This window comes from Pan paniscus, chromosome 15 (genome assembly GCF_029289425.2).
Source record: "Pan paniscus chromosome 15, NHGRI_mPanPan1-v2.0_pri, whole genome shotgun sequence".
In the NCBI taxonomy this organism is placed as follows: Eukaryota; Metazoa; Chordata; class Mammalia; order Primates; family Hominidae; genus Pan; species Pan paniscus.
In genome coordinates, this window is record NC_073264.2 from 96,370,379 (window position 1) to 96,389,000 (window position 18,622).

Below are 18,622 nucleotides of genomic sequence, written 5' to 3' on the forward strand. Positions count from 1 at the left end.
TTACTATGAAGAACCCCAGATGAATCCTACTTTATGATAAAATCTCACTGTATGTGCCAATGTGTCGGGCAAGCTGGGTTTTGTTTTCACCCGGATTGATTGGTGAAACCTAATGAGAGGCGTGATGACACGTCCTCCCTGCTGAGCCACCCCCTCCCCTATGTGAAGAATGTGGAGCAGGGTTCCAGGCACAGAAAAAGATCATCGGAGTCTAGAAAGTTACATCAAGAAAGGGAGAATTTTATAACTTTTTTCCCCGGCTCATTTAGCCCCCCTCTTCCCCTTCTTCTCCCATATTCTAAGTTCCAAGAGAAAGTTTTACACTCGAACATGCTCGCCATACTCTTATTCAAGGGAATGAAGGAGAAAACGTGAACTGAATTCTAAATATCTGAGAGCCAGTTAGCTGCTCTGCCTTTCTACGACTGAACGTACATCAGAGTTTTAATCCTGATGGCTGCAAAGTGGGTGGGCACGGAGTCAGGGACTATGTTCCCAACGGAGGGGTCATCTGAGTGATTTCTGTGAAATTTAAGCTTAGTTTAATTTGACCATTTTAGCTCAGTCCCTGTCTCACGCTTCTCTTGCGACCAGCACTGAACTTCAAATGACGTCCTTTTCCTAACAGGACAAGCTTGTGTTAGCAGGATGTGCTTCAAACACTTACATTGCTATCTTCCAAAAACTTAAGTGCTTTCGCTATGTTGTTCAACCGAAAAATACGATGCGACGAGGATTTGTATTCGTGCAGCTATAAAACAGAACAGAACAAAACAAGCACATTAAACCCACGCAGGCACTTCACAACACCCAGCGGTGCTGCTGGGTGTGCTTTACTTTTTTCACATGAATTTCAAGAAAAAGTTAGGGGCTCACAGCTAAAACCCACCTGGAATGCATCCAAACCCACACAGGTGCCTCTCAGGACATACAAATGTGACATCAGAGGGCTCTCAAAGGTCGGCCTTATTTACAGTACTTGGGATTTAACTCGCTGAAGTTGGTGAGTTGGGGGGAACTGAAGTGGGTCAGCAAGGGACAAATTTGTCCATTTTTTTCTCTGGGACCCAGCTCCTGGCTTGTTAGATTCCTCCCTTCTCCTGAGACCCTCCGTTACGTGTTCCCTTCGCTAAGCAGCTGCTTTTGTTAGGACAGGGAGCACTAGCTGTCAGCATCACGGCTCAGCTGCTAAATCATCCAGCCGAGGTCCTCCCCAGTGGCGGCAGATGTTTCTGTTTTCTAGCCAAGAGTTTTGTGGACAGTTATCCCAGGTCGAAAGAGAGAAAGAGAGAGAAAGAGAGAGAAGAAAGAGACGTCTGCAGAAGCTAAAACTCTGACAAGGTTAGCTCTACATACCAGGAATACCATCACAGCCAGCTTACCCTGAACTGAAGCGCACTGACGCTCCTCCAGGTTGGGGGAAGATGGCATTACAAGGCAAACCAGTGGGTCAGCTCCACCAGGTGTGAAGTGCCAGGCCACGCTCATGGGGAAGTGGAGGCCTGTTCTTGGCTGGGCTCCAGAATCAAAGACTCCCCGTGGAGGCCCACCAAGGACACAGCAGCTGGTGACCAGGGCTCTGGCAATAAAGTGGGGAGCCTGTGTGCTGGGAGCATAAACAAGGGACTAGAAGGTACGTTTTCAGGAAGTCTTTTGGGGACCGTGCTCATGGCGAGGCCTCTAAGAAATCAAATACTGTTGAGAGTTCATCACTGAATACTGCGTAGCCCTCTGCGGGTGCCGCTAATAGGTGTCTTGTGTTTTGCCATTGGGAAAGCAAAGGTGGGAGGATTAAGAGGTCTGATAAGATACCAGCTACATTATATCTGAGAAGAGAAGCAGGGACTCTTGACTTTAGACCTACAGTTAAGGACAGACCCAGGACGCTCTGTGCTGGCTGAGCTATGGTTTGGTAGAGTCATGACCCCATTGCTGCACCTCTGTGTTAGTTAGGCACAATGGGTTGCCAAGGCCAAATCAAACAGTGGACTCTGGAACAGGCTTTCTCAATCTTGACACTTCTACCATTCTGGGCTGGATCAGTTTGCCCCCTCATGGAACATTTCATCATGTCTGGGAGATTGTTAGCTGTCACACCTGGAGGTGATACTGTTGTTTAGCAGTTAGATACTAAATGTCCTGCAATGCACAGGACATCTTCCCATAGCAAGAAACTATGTGACCCAAATGTCAACAGTGCCAAGGCTGAGAAACTCTGCTGTCTGTGAAGAGAACAAGGGCCAATCTGCACACAGCAGAGGGATGCAACACGGAGAAGTCTGGCTAATGTCCAAAGTGGAACGAACGTCAAGACCAGCTGGCTCAACTTCAGTCATACTTAAAAGAATGTTCTAGAAGCCAGCAGTTCTAGGGTGTTTAGCCTTAGGGTGGTTGATAAAAGGCCTTTCTCTTCCAATTTTTCCAATTCTCAGCGATGATTCTAGTTTATATAATGGCTGGCTGGCTAAATTTTAACTGTTTAGTTCTAATCTTAAGCCTTAACAGACTCAAAGAAAACACTGGGCATTTATTCATTTATTTTCTAAAATACATTGGCTTAAAAAAAAAAGTACTAGTTCATTCCACATGACTATATGGCTTGTAGGCACTAATAAAAAAAGTCACCGCTTCAGAGTTTCTTATTATAGGATATGTCCAGGTATTTGTGTTGAAAAGAAAACCTCAGCAGCGTTTTCCTTTGCATTTTCTTTCTTTCTGACCCTTCTGTAACATACGTACCAGATTCCGCCCAGACAGGACTTCTAACAAAGCCATTAGGATTTTTCCATCTTGTATATCGACGAATAAATCTTTAACTTCTAGAGGTGGGTTGCACTTTGAAAGAGAAGGGAAGAAAGTAGCCAATTAGCAACCTGTGTGATCCACAAAGCTATGTCAGAGATGCAGCTTTCTGCTCAAGAGAAATCTTCCAAACATCGAGCTCTGTTTACAGGTAGAAAAGCCCATCCAAGGAGGTAGCAGGCCCATCCCCCTGGAGGTGATACCCAGGCAGCGGTGCAGAGCCACAACTTGGCAGGAAGGCTGCAGAGAAGATTCACCAACAGGGGGCTGATTGACAAGTGGCCCTTGGGGGCCCTTCAAACCGAAGATCTCAGACCCCACGTTTAGATCACATCCACATGCTTAAGGGCAGAAAGAAATGGCATATCTTGACTACATCCTTCTGTAGAATAAAACAATTCTATCAGGGCTTAATGTGAAATTACCTAGTGCAAGCCCTTCATTTTATTTATTCATTTATTTATTTATTTATTTTGAGACAAGAGTCACGCTCTGTCGCCCAGGCTTAGGAGTGCAGTGGCACAATTTTGGCTCACTGCAACCTCCACCTCCCGGGTTCAAGTGATTCTCCTGCCTCTGCCTCCCGAGGAGCTGGGATTACAGGCACCTGCCAGCATGACCGGCTAATTTTTGTGGTTTTAGTAGAGATGGGGTTTCACCATGTTGGCCAGGCTGGTCTTGAACTCCTGACCTCAGGTGATCCGCCCGCCTCGGCCTCCCAAAGTGCTGGGATTACAGGCATGAGCCACTGCGCCCGGCCACCCTTCACTTTAGATTGGGGAAACTGAGGCTCAAAGAGGATGAGTGATAGTCGCAGCATTTGGTCAAGCTAGCTGTTCGGTATTGTCCTGTTTCCTGTATCCGGCCACAAGGGCTGAACGCAAGTGCACCCTAGATCCACACAGCAATGACAAGACCCTGGGCCAGTTACTCTCCAGGATTCAATACGGCGTCAGTAGGGCTCCCCCATCTCCAAGACTGCTTTAGTCTTCAAGTGTGCCCTCCTGAGGTGCCCGTCATTGCTTCACCAATATTTAGACCAAGTCTGGAGGTGGTGGGACCCTTAGCAGAGGAAGCCAGGAGAGGGGGCTGGTGTGTGAGACTTGGCTAGGAGAGCAGGTGGCTGGCAGGACACAGCTGGCCTGCTGAATGGCTCAATGGTTGGGTGAAGGGAAGAAGGCTTTCCTCAACCCACATGTGTAGGCTTACTAGGAACTCAAAGGTTCAGAGGTCGATTTACATGTCCATGTATATGTGTATGTGTATTCATATGTTTAGGTACAAAAGCAATACAAGCTCATTATTACAAATCTAACTCATTAAAGTTGTACCAAAAAAAAAAAAAAAAAAGCTGCATGCTACTCCTCTATTCCTCCACAAAATCCAGCTTCCTGAGATAAATCAACATCGCACCTCTCACATGAGCCAATGAGAAGCAAGGCCGTTAGACACACCTGAGTTCAAAGCCAGGCTCTACCTTGATAGCAACTTGGCCTTGGGAATGTTCTTTAACCTCCCTGGGCCTAACCTGACCTTGCACACTTGCACAAAGATAGTGTACTTGTCTGCAATGTCAGGTGAGGAATCTGACCCTGGTCAGAGGACTGGGCTGGAACGCAATGAGATCATGCAGGTAGGGAGCCTGGCACAGCCCCCACCTGCCCGGCCCATTCCCACCTGCTGACTGCTAAGTGGCATCCTGCCTGCAGAGCCTTGGGATGCCCTCCTCAGGAAGACATTTCATTCAGAGGGTGTATGCCTTGTGGCCATCAGTGGAAGGGAGATGTCCTCAGCTGGCGGCCCCTTTGTAGTGAACGGCTCTTGAAACACCTTCTCTCTGCCCCACTCACTCGCTTTCTGGGTTCCCTGGGTCAGTAACAGAAGCCTCAGCCTCAGTTCCCATAGACTACTTCCTTCTCCCTGAGGGGAAATGCAATTCCCTAAATAGGATCTGGAATGTGGAGTGGGGCCTGGGAAGGAAAAGAGCCAGAAGTCCCCTGGGCTTCCCTCTCTGGGCCTAGACCTGGGAGGGGTCTGCTGTCCAAGTGAACTGACACTGTTTGGTTCCACACGGTATCTGCTAGGAGCTTGGCTGGACGTGGCCGGGAGTCTGAAGAACTGGCTGGAACTTGTGGGTTAGATGCTCCGGTGTGAGGATTTGCAAACTCTGTTCCCCGGAACCTTAGGCTTCAGCAGAGCAGCTTTAGGACACCCTATAGGGGAGAGGGGGATGGTGGAGGCAGCTGATCCCACTGCACCCGCTTTAATCAGAGAGGCTCAGCTCTTACTGGCCTGTACAGTCACCCCTCAGTATTTATATGGGATCGGTTCCAGGACTTCCCTCAGGTACCAACATCTGCAGATGCTCAAGTCCCTGATATATAATGGCACAGTATTTGTATATAATCTATGCACATCCTCCCATATACTTAAAATCACCTCTAGATTACTTATAATACCTAATTCAGTGTAAATGCAAAGTAAATCGTTGTTATACTCTATCGTTCAGGGAGTAATGACAAGAAGCAACTCTGTACTTGTTTAGTACAGATGCAGTTTTTTTTTCTGAATATTTTTTATCTGCTGTTGGTTGAAGCCACAGATGTGGAACCCACAGAGAAGGAGGGATGACTACATTTACGGTTCTAGGTAATGCTTTGCTTGAAGAAAGGTTTCTACTGTCTAAACAAGCTTGATAATAACTCCTTTTAATCGCAACAGAATCTCTGGGAGCAGGGTCCAGAAACTTGCATTTTTCTTCTTCTTCTTTTTTTTTTGAGATGAGCTCTTGCTCTGTGGCCCAGGCTGGAGTGCAGTGGCATGACCACGGTTCACTGCAGTCTCAAACCCTGAGCTCGAGTGATCCTCCCATCCCAGCCTCTTAAATAGTTGGAACTACAGGCACGTGCCATCACGTCTGGTTAATTTTTTAAACTTTTTGTAGAGATGGAGTCTCTCTGTGTTGCCCAGGCTGGTCTCAAATTCCTGGGCTCATGCGATATCCTCCTGCCTTGGCCTCCCAAAGGGCTGGGATTACAGGCATGAGCCACCATGACCGGCTGAAACCCGATTCTTAATAAGCTTCCACCCCGGCATGAATTTCCTGTTTACCTTTTTGTACTGGGGGCTTTGGCAAGGTTAGAGCAGCTGGTCTGGGTGAAGTCTCTGCTCCTGGGTACAGGGGAAGGCTGGGCATTCACATGGGAGACAGGATTAATGGGGCATGGAGCTCCTGAGGCCAACGGGAGGGTGGCAGCCATAACCAGCCAGAGACCCAGGGGCAGGAAACAGTGGAACTGTGGCCCAGCCACCCTTTCCCTGTGGGAAAGCCTCCTTCCCGTGGCAGCCGTGGAGGGCCTGTGTTTCATTTTTTATGGAGGAAGGTGGCATTTCCTTACCCTTTATACGAGTCCCTTTACCCCCAGTTAGTCAAAATACAGGGCAATTCCACCCGCAGGTGCACAGAAAAGGGCTTCGCTTCAAGGGCAACAGCGACTTTGAACCAAAAGGCAAATTATTTTCTTTGCAAACTGCCGCAGCTCCTTGGGCACATTCCACCCTGAGCATGACGGGATCAGGTTACTGAGGCTCTTACGGAAATGTTATTCCTGTTAATGTGAGGCAGAAAACGCGAGACCCGAACAGAATACCCACTGATAAATGGACTAACACAATTTCCAGTTACCAGCCCCGGCTGTGGCCAAGCCTTACTTCTGAGTTAAACCTGAAGAATAATTTCCATTGACAGTTCCTATAAGAGCCTCAGCAGCAGCAGCAAACAGGGCCTTGGCCGGGGCCTTGGCCGGAGTCCATCCTGCGAGATGGCAGGGGGAGAAATTGAACCTGCGCCAGGGAAAACACTCCTTGGGCCCCAAACGCTCCGTGGGCTTCATGAGATTGGTATGGCCGAATAAACAGCACCCCCAGGGCTTTCTTCATGATCTAACTCCTTCGGTAAATTAAGGAATTTTTCCAGAAGCCAGAGACTCAGTAAATATTTCTGACAGCCTTCAAATTGCAGTTAAGCCCAATTCACCAAGGAGTTCCTGGGTTTCCTTTACATGCAAGGTTGTTCTTGAAAGTCTCAAGGTTGGAAACATGGCTGTTAATTTTGCCCTGTTTATTAGACATCAGTTTCAGGTGCTATCTGATTTATTTTCAGAGTGGGCGCTACCCACCTGCCCTGAGAAAGGGGCAGGAATTTGGCCAGGGAGAAAATCCTTGATATGATAAATGCGAACAGAGGTTCATTTGGGGTGGTGAGTGGGTGCGGGTATATTCACCACGTGACCCTCTGTACTTTTCTGTATTTATTTAATTTTTTAAAAAAGAAAGAAATACTCCATGGCCCTAGTGTGTCCCCCAGCAGGAATTTCCAGCTACCCTGACACACATCAGGCATTAATTTAAGAGTTCAGTGATCTCAGGTTTGGGGACAAGTTTTCCTTTTGCTTTTTTCCCCAAAATAACACTTCACTTTAGGAGCATTGCCGAAAATGTGCCAATAATCAAAACAACTGGTTGATGATTTATAAGCTTCATCTGCGATACAATCTTTCACCCGTGGAGTTCAGGATGCTCCTGGGTGAAGTGGTGGCACTGCGTCACATGTTCTACACGTCAGGAGTGGAGGTGTGGGTGGCCGAATGCCTGCTCGGGCAATATCCTAGACCTAAAGATAAACTATGTGAATTAGAATTGCGGTCAAGAGCTCCACTTCCTAAAAGCCACATTTATTTTCTCTGCTTTCTAATCATTTCAGTGATTTCTTCTAAGAACCTTTCTTTTGTGTTAACCATAAAGGCAGTCAATAGTTACTCTTGAACCTTTTGTTTTGTTTTTTGAGACAGGGTCTCGCTCTGCCGCCCAGGCTGGAGTGCAGTGGTGCGATCTCAGCTCACTGCAAACTCCACCTCCTGGGTTCAAGCGATTCTCCAGTCTCAGCCTCCCCAGTAGCTGGGACTACGGGCATGAGCCACCACGCCCAGCTAATTTTTGTATTTTTAGTAGAGACAAGGTTTCACCATGCTGGCCAGGCTGGTCTCAAACTCCTGACCTCAAGTGATCTACCTGCCTCAGCCTCCCAAAGCACTGGGGTTACAGGCATAAGCCACTGTGCCCGGCCTCTCTTGAACCTTTTAAGAGGAGAAGAGAGAAGATTACCTACAAACATGAAAGTGGGGTGCTACTAGCTTCAAACAGAATTGAGACTACTTGCTGGATATAGATGGAGAACCAGATAGTGGTGCTTAAGGAGAAAGAGGTGAAGTGAGTAGATAAAAAATCAACTTTCTAAAAAAGAGAAAAATAATCTCTCCTCTCCCAGCCCCAGGCCCACAGTCTTGAGGTCCATCCAACCTCATGCACCAGGAGGGCTGAGATTTCTGCCTCCTCCCATCCCCCTTCTCACCCAGAGCTGTTCATCCCTTCCCATCACTGCCTCTCCTCTGTGGCTCTTCCTTTAGTCTCTTTCAAGTGGGGAGCTGATTCAGCTGCTTTTGTTTTATGGTGTGTGCATGAGATGCTTGCAAACAAAATGCAACTCAAAACAGCTGGGCCAAAGAATGCAAGAAAAGAAAGAAACAGGAATAGAAGGGCCACTAAGTTGAATACAGAGGAGAAGCCATGGAAAGTTCAGGAAAGCCACATTATGTCTCCGTGCCTCTGTTTCCTCCTTCTGATAGGAGGGGGTAATTCAAGTCGTCGTGAGGACGACAGGAGACATGGCATGTGTGTGTGGCACTATGCAGGATGCCTGATGCAGAGTGAAGGGGCAGGTAATAATATTATTACTATTATTATTATTAAATAGCAACATTATGTGACTTTAGAAGGAAATCTAGCTTTGCCCAATACCTACAAATGGCTCTTGGCTCTTCACAGATCGCGGGTCTGGCAATCAAGATGCGCACCTGAGTTTCAGGCCCAAAGCCACCTGAGTTTCAGGTGTTGGTGTGTTCAATAATGAATGTCTTCCACCATCTGCTCAGATTCCTACTTAAAGACAGACCCTCTCTTTCCTTCCCCTGATAAGAATGATGACCCCAGGAGGGCAGAGCCGTGTCTCAGTCATCTCTTCCCAACCCTGAGCTTGGTAACCGGCAGGGGGAGGCACTTATAAATGTTTAAATGAATGAACAACAGAAAGAGCACAGGTCACCAGCTCCCCCTCCACTCTCTGGAACTGTAAATTCAGTTACAGATGAATCTATCACTTAGCAAACACCCAAGTGCGCCATTACCTTTTCTAGATGTAGATTTATCCATCGTGTAAAGGTCCTCTTCTGCACATTTTCCCTCTCAACTGAAAACAAAGACATACCATCAGCTGGGAGAATAAGAAGTACGTGCAAAATCACACCTTCCCCTTCCCAAGGGGAGATTCTAGGTGGAGGGCAGACAGAACCCCAGGGTGTCCCATGTAAGAACAGAGGCCTTTCTGGAAGGGGTTGGCAACGCCTTACCTGGCACCCAGAACCCATGCTCCCCAGCCCAACCCCTGAGCATCTATGTAAACCCACAGATTCAGACACATGGAACAAAATGTTCTCTACAACCCAATTCAAACATTTAGACATCTGACAGTTCAGGCTAAGAAGCACTGGAGAAAAAACTACAGATCAACCCCACAAGAGGCTGTAATGGGACTGCATAGTCACCTAGTGGCAGTGATGGGCATGAGGAGATGGGAGAGGGCAGTCAGGGTCGGGGTGGAGTGGAGCCGATAATTAGGAATTGGATAGGGGCTCTGGAATATGCCACAGTGTGGTGAAAGGGATTGGACAGCCCAAGATCAGACTCTGAGCCCTGCCATCTCCCAGCTTTGTGTGCCCGGGCCAGAGCCCCACCCGCATGTCTGATCTGCACATGGAGGATGAGGAGCTCACTCTCCAAGCTGCTCTAAGGATACCCAGGCTCCTGCAGAGCCAACTCCACACAGTCCCTGGCACAGGGGCTGCCAGTGGTTTTTCTTTGTAGCTATTATTTCTAGAGCCAGGGCAGACTTTGCACCCTCCAGGAATAAAGAGTTCTGCAGGCGCTTGCTGCTGAGCCAATGTGAACCGAAGGACATAAACCAGGAATGGACCCCTTCTCCCAGGGGAGAGCATTACCCAAAGAGGCTTCTTAGCAAAGATCTTTCACTGCCAAGGGCGACTGCCATCCGCCAAGCACTCACTGCGTCCCGGACACTTTGTTTCCATTCATCTTGAAACCTTACAACAGGGGTCCCCAACCCCCAGGCCATGGACCAGTACTGGTCCGCGCCTGTTAGGAACTGGCCTGCACAGCAGGTGGTAAGCAGCGGGGAGTGAGCATCACGGCCTGGGCTCCACCTCCTGTCAGATCAGCAGAGGCATTAAATCCTCTTTTTTTTTTTTTTTTTTTTGGGGGGGGGACGGAGTCTAGCTCTGTCGCCCAGGCTGGAGTGTAGTGACGCAATCTCGGCTCACTACAAGCTCCGCCTCCCGGGTTCATGCCATTCTCCTGCCTCAGCCTCCAGAGTAGCTGGGACTACAGGCGCACACCACCATGCCTGGCTAATTTTTGTTGTATTTTTAGTAAAGACAGAGTTTCACCATGTTAGCCAGGATGGTCTCGATCTCCTGACCTCGGGATCCGCCCACCTCAGCCTCCCAAAGTACTGTGATCACAGGCGTGAGCCACCGCGCCCGGCCGTATTAAATCCTCATAGGAGCTTGAAAACATCCCCCTCAGCACCCTGTCCATGGAAAAATTTTCTTCCACAAAACTGGTCCCTGGTGCCAAAAAGGCTGGAGACCACTGCCTTACAACACCCTTGCAAAGTACAAACTATTATTTTACAGCTGAACAGAATGCAGCTCAGAGAGGTTCCAGTGACTTGCTCAGCTCAAGAGAGGCAGAGCTGGGAATCCCCATCCAGGTCTGTCAGCCCCACACCAGCCAGAACCCTGGAAATGGAAGGCTTGAGTTTGGATTCCAGCTATTCCAATCATGGCAAAGGTGTCTGCAATAGTCATAACAGTGATTTTTTTAAAAAAGTACCAAGCACTTGCTATGTGGCAGGCACTTACCTAGGTAATTTACATGGATTAACTAATTTAATCCTTACTACCATCCTCTGTGGCAGGTGCTATTATGACCTTCAGATGGGACAATCGCACCCAGGGAGATGTTGTAACTTGTCCAAGGTCACACAATTAATAGTAAGGTTATCATTTCTGTTTTACAGATGAAGAAACAGAGGGGCAAATAGTTAATAAAACAGCCCAGGTGGAACTCCATTCTGTGCTTTTTCTGCTCTCTCCTGAGTTCTGTGGCCTTAGCTGTCTTGGGCCCTCGAGCACCCGGAGGGTGTTTCTGAGATGGGCCCCAGTGCCAGTGTCTGGGTGAGGGTGCGTGGTGGCCTGAGGCTGCAGCCTCCTCGGCTGTGAGCTGCCACGCCTCCAGGAAACTTCCTTCAATATCTGAGCCAGACGGCTCCTCAGCTACTGGATTTCAACATATTGAAAGACCATATCACATACGCCTAAAACTATTCCAAATTTCTTTAGCAATAAGAAAATGAGAGCCAATTGATCTCCTGCAGGAGAGCAAAGCCTATGGTTTTCTGTAACAACGGGACTTTTTTCCTCTTGGCCTCATTATTTGGTAGAATGTGGCACCCATAAATCACGTTTCAATATTATGCCTTACAATATTTTTTAACTGAAGAACCAGTAGATCACTGCTTTTCTCTCAGTTTCCTCCTTTTCTGTAAGGGAGGGTCACTGGCTAATAGGCATAAGAATTAAAGAACGAATTCCAGTAAACTGTGTTTCACGGGTGAGAGGGAAGGGAGAAGGAAAAGAAGTTAATAGAAATGAGGTTGGGAGGAGACATGTGCTGAGACCAGTGAGTAGCAGAGTCTTGGAGACTCCCGGAAGCTCAGAGAGTGTCTGTCCCAAGCTCTATCGGAGATCCTTCCACTTTGCAATATGGATCCACTTTATTCTCTCTGATGGCTACAGTGTTTTCCATAGTGTGGGTGTTCCCCCTGTGGACGGACATCAAGACTGCTGCCCATTTTTCACTGTTTCGAGCAATGCAGAAACAAGCATTGTATGAGCATCCTGGTGCATGGTTCTTTGTGCACAAACATATGAATATATTTCTTACCCGTGACAACTAAAAGTGGAACTGCTGGATCTTAGTGGTAGGCACATTAAAAATTTTAATAGCTACTTCCAAATTGCCCTCCCACAAGGCTGTCCCGGTTTATGCTTTTACCCCCACCTGTCTTTAAACAAGTTTATGGGGACCGTAAAGTATTTACACACACATTCAAACACTCAGGCTGGTTTCTCCATATGGCTTCAGAGAGAGCAAAGTATATCCCCTGAAACAGAAGTGCATTTAGCAAAAGCCTCAGAGAACCTGGGTTAGGCTGCTAGTTTAACTACACTCAAGGGTGTAAATGAGGAGGTGGGTATCTGACAGTCTACACATAACTCATCTATCCATCCATCCATCCATCCACCCATCCATCCATCCACCTACCCATCCATCCATCCAGCCATCCATCTATCCAACCATCCATTTATCCATCCATTCATCCATCTGTCCATCCATCCATCCATCCATCCAATCATCTGTTCATCCTCCCAGCAGATATTTATGCAGTAATTACCATATTCTGGAAATTATGATAGGCTCTCTGGGCAAAACCAGAGATGAAGAATTAAGCATTCATGGAATCTGCACTCCAAGAATTCACAGCCAAATAAGTAAAAGAGAGAAAACATGGCTGCCACAAGGTGTATATGCAAGGAGAAATGGATTAGAATGCTGAAGGCTGACAGGAACTGGAAAAGGTGACTTCAGACCCCGTGAGGTACTCCTGCAGGGCCCTAAGAGGCTCTGCTGGCAGAATTGGAACAAGGCGGGGGGTGGCCACAGGCAAAGACTCTGTTCTAACCCTGTCCTGATTCAGAGCCAACCCCTCTGGGTGGTTTCACTTCTGCTCTAGCCAAGGCCAGCAGGCTGGCCTGAGCACAAATCAGCTTCAACAGCAAAGCTGACCCACAGAGGCGGATGGGGCTGACAGAAGGATCCCAGGGGACCCTGAGAAAACCACAAATAGCAGACAAGTCCCAAACTGAAGCAGAGTGTGGACACCATGTTATCTGGACCTAAAACTGGGACGCATTGCTCAATACACAGGAGAGACTGCGAGAACTCAAGCCCGCCCCAGAACATCCACTTCAGCGCCACGCACCACTGGCTGGGCGACCTTGGGCACACTTGCAATTTTCAAAACACCTTTGCCTTGGTCTCCCCTCCACAGAATGAGGTTGGCCATGCCTCCCTCACAGGAATGCTACGGAGATTAAATGCTATCAGCCCAGAAAGCACCCCCACAGCTGCTGCCGCAAGCAAGGCCAGTTTCCTCCGTCCCCAGGGTCCCCCAGCATTGCTCTGGTCACCGGCGTTTTGACTGGTGTCTCGACATGAAGGTCTGCGGCTCTTTCATGGCCTTCTCCGCTTTGAGACGCCCACCCCCCATCCTGCAGACTCTTGCTACTTCTGGCCTGCCAAGACTCCATAAACTTTATACAGTTTCCATAAATCCAACGGCCCCTTTTTTCCTATCACATTGTAAAGGTGTAGGAAACCATTTCTCTGGAAGGGCCTGGCCTTCTCACAGAGTGTTTGTGGGGCCCGGTGTGGGTTTAATGGGCAAGAATAGAGTCATAAAAGTGCTGTAAAATCGCCATCCCTGGCTCTGCCTGGCTGGCCAGGATGCCCAAGTGCCGCGCCGGGTGGAGGAGCAGAAACTGGCCAGGCCTGGACTCCAGGGGCCGAGACAGAAGGGAGGGAGGCCTGGCCCTGGCTCAGCCGCACCAGCCCAAATTCCTAGGTGTGTCTTTAGCTCTGCTTTGCCAAGAACAGATCACTTGAAAATGGGAGGTGGGACATTCCTCTCTTCTCCAGGCTGTCCGTGGCTGGCTCAGGAGTTCAGAGTCACAGAGAAAGGGATGCACGCATTAGGAGTTAAAATGTTTATTTACAGTTGTGGCTTTTTGTCTCTATGTCCACATTTGCCCCAAATCTACTTTCTACATATTGATAATATTTCTGCTCTTTGTTGCCCAGGAGAAAGTCTTGATGGCTTTATCTGCTCATAAAAAATTATAAGCTCATTGTAAAAAATTAAAATACAGAAAAGCATAGAGAAAAATATCTAAAATTGCCTGACATTTCATTATGCCCAGAGAAAACTCTCTCTCTTTCTCTCTCTCTCACACACACACACACACAGAGCAAGCACATGTACTCATGTATACAATTTAAACGTGATCAGTAAATGGCTCAGAGTTTCTCAACGTGTGGCCCACATGGGTCACTAACGTCATGAGCCTCTGGGATGACAATTAAGATGCCAATTCCTGGACTCCAGACCTACTGCCTCACACTGGGGCCGGGGCCTGGGAATCTGCATTTAACCAGCTCTCCAGTTGATGAGGATGCACAGTTCGGAAACTTAAATCTTAGCCAGAGGAGATGATTAGCATCATTTTTTGGTCATCTTTGGGTGGGGTAGAGAATGACAATGAGCACCTCAGCCTGGCATAGGATAAAGACCAGGCAGTCTAGAGCCAGACACACAGGCTCCACCACGGACCCCAGGCTTAACGGTCACTTGAAACAATTAAGTGAGATATTGCAAAGGGAATGACTCGTGGGCACTGGGCCAAAAAATGGTCATTTTCTGTCCTTCTTTGTCTAAAGGGCTCTTCCTGACAATGGCCATCTGCAAATGGCTTTAGTCACTGAATTCATACAGTTGGACAGAATCTGATTCTCATGAGAGGTGTTTTGCCTAGGTGGACAGCAGATCAGAGTTTCCGCATGGGAGCCGTATTCTTTGACGTCCATCCAGACAGGTCCATTGGGGCCAGTGTTTCCAGCTTCCGAGACGCTGCTTGGGAGAGGGGAGGGAGACAAAGGGGGTGAGACGTGGCTTCATCTCTACACGCGCTCGCCCAGACGTTCGGGCATGCAGGAGGCGGAGGGGTACCAGGCTCCCTGAACCTGCCACCAGGATGGGTGAGCTGCAGCACAGCATGGGGGGCAAAAAGCCCACCTTCCCTCTGCCACCAAGCTGCTGTAGAGAAGGAGACATTTGAATGGGTGAGCCTGCCCTGCCAACCGGGGCAGTGAAGGTCCTCAAGGGAGCTGCTTGACAGCAGCCGCCACTTCCCATGCAATAACTTGTCTCTTCCGTAAGCCTCAAACATTCCTGCGCAGCTGCGCTCATGTGGTCCCCATTTTACAGGTAAGGAGTCTGAGGCACAGAGAGCTTAGGAACATGGCCGCTCAGTGAAACGCCAAGATTTGAACACGTGATGGCTGAGGTGCTGCGCGGTGCACCTCCCACTGTTCTGCAGCGTCCTGGGGGTATGTGCTCTTCAGCCAGGCTGGGGGGTCTCAATGCTCCAAACCCCCCTCCAGGAACTACTCTGGCCTCCCAGCTTTCCTCACCCCATGCCCCCACCCAGAACATCTCGCACAGCTCGGAATCCCTCAAGGCCTGGCTCTCAACCAGTGGTTCTCAGCCCGGGGTGATGGCTCCCAGGGGACATCTCGCAATGCCTGGAGATGTTTTTGATTGCCACGACTGAGGGGGAGGGGCTGCTGGCACCCAGCGGGCAGAGGCCAGGGGTACTGCTCCACATCCTGCCATGCACGGGACAGCCCCAGATCACACAATGACCCGGCTCAGAGTGGCAACACTGCCAGGGGCAGAGGCCATTGGGGGGCCTGTGTGACTACCCCACACTGATCCTATCTTGACCTTTCTCCCACAGAAGACAGAAAAGAGTTTCAGCAACAAGAGGGCTCTGCCAACAAGCCCCTCTGAGTGACCTTGGACAATGTCAGCTCTGTACTTGGGGCCTCAGTTTGCCTATCTGTACAACAGGGATCATGGTACCCACTTCATGAGGTTGTGAGGACCAAGTTTATTAGCGCTGTCCTTGCCATACCATGTGGGGTTGTGGGAATGGTGTGGGGAGGGACTGCTGTAGTTATTCGTCAGGCACTAGGCAGCCAGGGAGAGCATGCAAGCAGGTGACAGCAAGAAGGAAGGACAGCTATGACGAGGCCTCTATGGGATAAAGCATCCAAACACCTTGGCACGGGCCAAAGACCTTGGCACATCGTAAGTGCTTAATAGATGCAGCTGTGGCTATGATTGCTCATTTTGGACAAGTTACTGGACTACCCTGTAAAATGGAGATAATAACTCCCTCCTGGGGCTGTTGAAGAGACAATGAAGCCTGTGCACGCCAGGTGCAAAAAAGTTGTGTAGTAAACAGACTAATCTGTTCTTCCAATTTACAGCACATCACGGCCATGCACAGAGGCCCTGCAGATGGGCGGAGTGCCTTTCGCAATCCTCACAAAGCCAAGCGCCTTTAGACAAGTAGACCCGGCACCTGCAGAGGCTGGGAGGAGGCAGCCGGAGTCAGAGCTTGGGGCAGCAGAGAAGGTGGATCCCACCTGAACCCCAGGGGTTATGTGTGTGTGTGCCATGGGGTCACACTAAGCGCTGGGACAGCATGGTCACCTGGCAGAGAGGGACTGGCTACCCTGGGTTCTCTCTGTTACCACTGGGAGGATCATTTGAGAGCAAAGGTCCCCATCCACTGTCCGGGAGGCCAGGAGAGGGAGGGTGGCAGGAGGCCTCACACTTTGCAACTTTGCTCCAGTTTTGTGCAGAGGGAAGAAGACCTTGGCACCCATCTGCTCCCATGCCCCAGGTGTCATTTCCCAAGAAGCCCAGCGTCTCACAGCCGTCTCAGCACCAGAGGACAGCCGCAGCCCCATGGGTGGCAGGCTCTGGAGGCTTCTCTGATGCTCCCTGGTCTAGAAATCTCTTGCCCAACCTTTTATATAAGTGACCTCCCGAGATGCTTTACATGCACTTGCTCATTCTTGGTCTGAGCTGACCTCTGCTCTCTGGGAAACCCCTTCTCCTCCTTGCCCAAGGATTCCTTTTCTCCATGGCTCAGATTCTTTCTAACTGCAAGAGTCCTTGGCTCACATCAGCCACGCAATCTCACTCCATCAGCTTGAGCGAGCCCCTGTGGATCTTTAAACCAGATGAAAAAACATCTTTCCTCTCTTGAGCCAAGTGAGGCGGCCCAGCCAACTGGCCCACCCTCCGACCACACAATGGCAAGCCCTGCCCCACTGACGGTGTGTAGAGGAGCCAGCCCTCAGACGGCCCCTGCCTGCCCCTCCAGCCCCAGCGCTGCTGACTCCCATGGCCCACTGCCACTCCTCACTCCTGGCGTGGCCCGGCCCCGCTTGGTGGTTTCGCTCCTTTCCCCATCTTTCAACACCTCCCAGAAACACAACCTCATTACATGGCCTCATGCTGGTTCACTTGAGAAATAAGACTCAGAAACAAATTAAATGGCAATTTCTTTTTAAACAGGAGAGGGGCCAGGCTTCAGGAATACCAGGCCAACGTCCTTCGGTTCCGACTCCTTGGGGCCACTTCCCCCATCGGCTCTGGCGGTATTAAAGTCAAGGCCTCCATGTGGTTTTTCACCAGCAGTGATTTTGCATTTAATTTCCTTTGTTTTTCCTCCCCCCATGTTTGCTCTGACCCAAGTCCCTTTTATCAAGACTTTGGTAATAAAATGCAAAACCCTCTTTGGGACCATGCGCCAAGCAGCATGCAACTACTACAGGTAAGCGGCAGGCCAAGTCTTGTAGAGGCCCTCCCCCACCCAAATTCTTGGGCTCCTCCACCACCCCCTGCCACCATGCTGACCAGGGAGGCACAGACAGGCATCAGGGCACAGAGTGAGTAACCTGCTCCAGCCGGCACAAACCGGTGGTCTCCCCAGTACATGCCCGCAGAGACTCAAATAAAACTGCCAAGCTCACTCTAACTAGGGACTTAAATCCAATTCTCTCACAGGTCCCAGAGGCCACCAATTAACATACCATGTCCTGCCCCACCATGCCCCGCTTCTCAGCTGCTCCAAAACACATAACCCAGGGCTCCAAAGAGCTAGTCCCAATTACACACCAAATTAAGTTTAAGCTATATATATATAGGGCTGGTGCCTGTAACTAAAATAGAAAAATAAAACCGCTCTAGTTTTGCTGTGAGTTATTCTGTCTAACCTCAGTGCTAAACCTCAGCCCACCTTGATTTATGACAGGTGACGCCAGCCAGCCATAAAAACACAAGCTTAGAAAGGGATTTTAACATTCACCCAGATGGGCAGGCCAGGGTGACAGGACCAATCCAGGCAGACTGCCCTGAAGCTCCCGGCTAAAATTGAGACAAGGATTGAAATAGTACTGAACACATCACTCACACACCCAGTTAGCAGACATTGATGACTATACTCAGGCATAAATACTAAGACATAGACCTCATGGGCTTCCTTTGGCGGGTTTGAGAAGAAGGAATGAACGCAGGGAAGGAAGGAGATGGGTAAGAAAATGAAGAAGGAAGGAAGAGAGGGAGGGAAGGAAGGAAAGATGGAATGGAGATAGAAAAGTATTCGCTTTTTACATTCTATAAGGATTCAGCTTCTGGGCCCCTGACCATGATCCCTGGAGGACTAAACTCTCTGTTGAGAACCACAGATTTTGGCGGTTTCTTTTAATCCCAATGTTTTTGTGAAAGTGTTCCGGTTTCTGAATATAAACTCGAGCAACGTTTAAAGCAGTGTTTTCCAAGCCATATTCTACAGAGTATGAGTTCTAAAATGCCCCTCCAAAAAGGAAGAGCTTGCTAAGTTTGGAACATATTACACAGTCTGCCCCCTTG

General features: G+C 49.1%; 1 protein-coding gene across 3 annotated transcripts in view; it reads right to left on the reverse strand.

Annotated features, from left to right (window-relative positions):
- Positions 1–18,622, reverse strand: part of CLMN (calmin) — a 141,321-nt gene that overhangs the window by 39,032 nt on the left and 83,667 nt on the right. For all 3 annotated transcript variants that reach the window (XM_034938074.3, XM_055097987.2, XM_063596108.1), the window contains 3 exons: positions 9,045–9,106; positions 2,740–2,835; positions 668–751 (listed from right to left, as the gene is read on the reverse strand). In XM_034938074.3, the coding sequence (XP_034793965.1) occupies positions 668–751; positions 2,740–2,835; positions 9,045–9,106 (242 nt within the window). The remainder of the gene's footprint in view (positions 1–667; positions 752–2,739; positions 2,836–9,044; positions 9,107–18,622) is intronic.